We start from the raw sequence: 1588 nt of genomic DNA, 5'->3' as shown, positions 1-1588 counted from the left end.
GAACATTTCTGATTATTATCAATGTTGAAAACAGTTGTGCTGCTGTTTGTAATTTTTTTCAAGATTCTTTGATGAATAAAAAGCTAAAAAAACAAACAAACAAACATTTATTTGAAATAGAAATATTTTGTACCATAATAAATGTCTTTACTGTCACTTTTGATTAATGCATATTTGCTGAATAAAAGTATTAATTATTATTAAATATTAAACAAACTTCCATCTCCTGCATGAGCACCAAGGCATACATTGAGCATGTGCCCCAACTAGACTATCATTTTAATATGAAAGATATAGTAAGAGATATATTAAAAGAAGAACTTGTGATTTATTGAAACGTTTTTTCAGTACCTTCCATATCTTGGGGCCAGACAGAGGGCTCACTAGTCTGACGCTCAGTAGGGACAGTCATGCTGGTCCAGCGCTCTGCCTGAACACTGGCCATCTGAGGAGGAAGCTGCAGGCCCTGATCGCTCCAGCCAGAACTGTTAACAGCCAGCACTTCCTGCCAACACGGCATCACTACAAGACCACAGAAGGCATGTTCAATATCAGTGCAAAAAATATTTCTTCAACTCAATCTGTTAACATTGAAAATGAACCAATTACCTTTTGGAACAACAGTGTCTCGTACAAAACTTGCTTCAATTTCAGGTGGGTCGACTACAAAGGAGGAAAAAATAATCATTTTGATTCCCCTATTATATCCACCTGTAATGTATAATAAAAATTATAAACAGAGTAAACAGCTGTAAACATACCCTCCACTTCTCTTTGGACTGGAGGTGTAGAAACAGTGGTGGTGATGGTGGTTTCTGGTTCTTCTGGGGTGGTCTGGACTTCCTCCATGGTACTAATGGCACTCGAAGCTGCGGTTGCTACTGGGCTGCCTGACTCATCACCTGGAGTCTTGTCCTTCCGCCGCTGCTGTCGTTTCTCACGGTTACTGACCTTGGTCTCCCAGGTACCTGACAGATACAATTACCATGTTCTGACCACTCTATGCAAATAAACTATGTGCTGAGTCAAAGCTATTTATTAAGCAGATACTTTATGATAACGAAACACACACAAATATATTCTCTCTATATATCTATCTATATGTGAAGCAAAATAAATTAACTAAAAAAAATCATGGGATTCATATTAATCAAAACATACCTTCATCTGGTTCTTTGCCATCAACAGATGTAGAGGATTTTTTCTCTTTTGCTGGAGGCTTTGCCTTTTTCTTATTCTTCTTTGCCTAAAACCATCAGGAGCATCAGGTTGAGTGAATAACAGTATTTTGGGGTGAACTATTCTTTTAAAACTACAGTAAATGTCAAAATAAATGAACCTTGTCAGTCTTCACTTCTGGTAGTTCTTGACCGTCCTCCACTTTGGCCTCTTCCTGAAATTCAACAGCAAGTCCGTTCCTCTGGGCCTTCTGTCAAACATTTAGAAAACTGATGACTTTTGAAATAAGTCAATGGGGAAGTAATGCATGTAAAAGTTATGCAATGTGTATGTAAATGCATGTTTTAAATAGAACTGGGATGCCTGAATGTCAACAGGTATTTCGATCGTGAACGAATCGGTGTTTTTT

The 1588-nt window shown here is 37.7% G+C and overlaps 1 protein-coding gene across 1 annotated transcript; it reads right to left on the bottom strand.

Annotated features, from left to right (window-relative positions):
• Positions 1-328: 328 nt before the first annotated feature.
• Positions 329-1429, bottom strand: LOC107736464 (protein LYRIC-like; the record flags this gene model as incomplete). The annotated part of the gene is made up of 5 exons (XM_016547869.1): positions 329-522; positions 610-663; positions 762-968; positions 1162-1246; positions 1340-1429. Coding segments are annotated over 5 exons (630 nt in total), but the record flags the coding sequence as incomplete, so codon positions are not given.
• Between the last annotated feature and the right edge of the window lie 159 nt (positions 1430-1588).

This window comes from Sinocyclocheilus rhinocerous, unplaced genomic scaffold (genome assembly GCF_001515625.1).
Source record: "Sinocyclocheilus rhinocerous isolate Xijiao unplaced genomic scaffold, SAMN03320098_v1.1 C36715456, whole genome shotgun sequence".
Taxonomy (NCBI): domain Eukaryota; kingdom Metazoa; phylum Chordata; class Actinopteri; order Cypriniformes; family Cyprinidae; genus Sinocyclocheilus; species Sinocyclocheilus rhinocerous.
The sequence above is the reverse complement of the archived record's forward strand: the minus strand, read 5'-3'. Positions and strand labels throughout refer to the sequence as shown.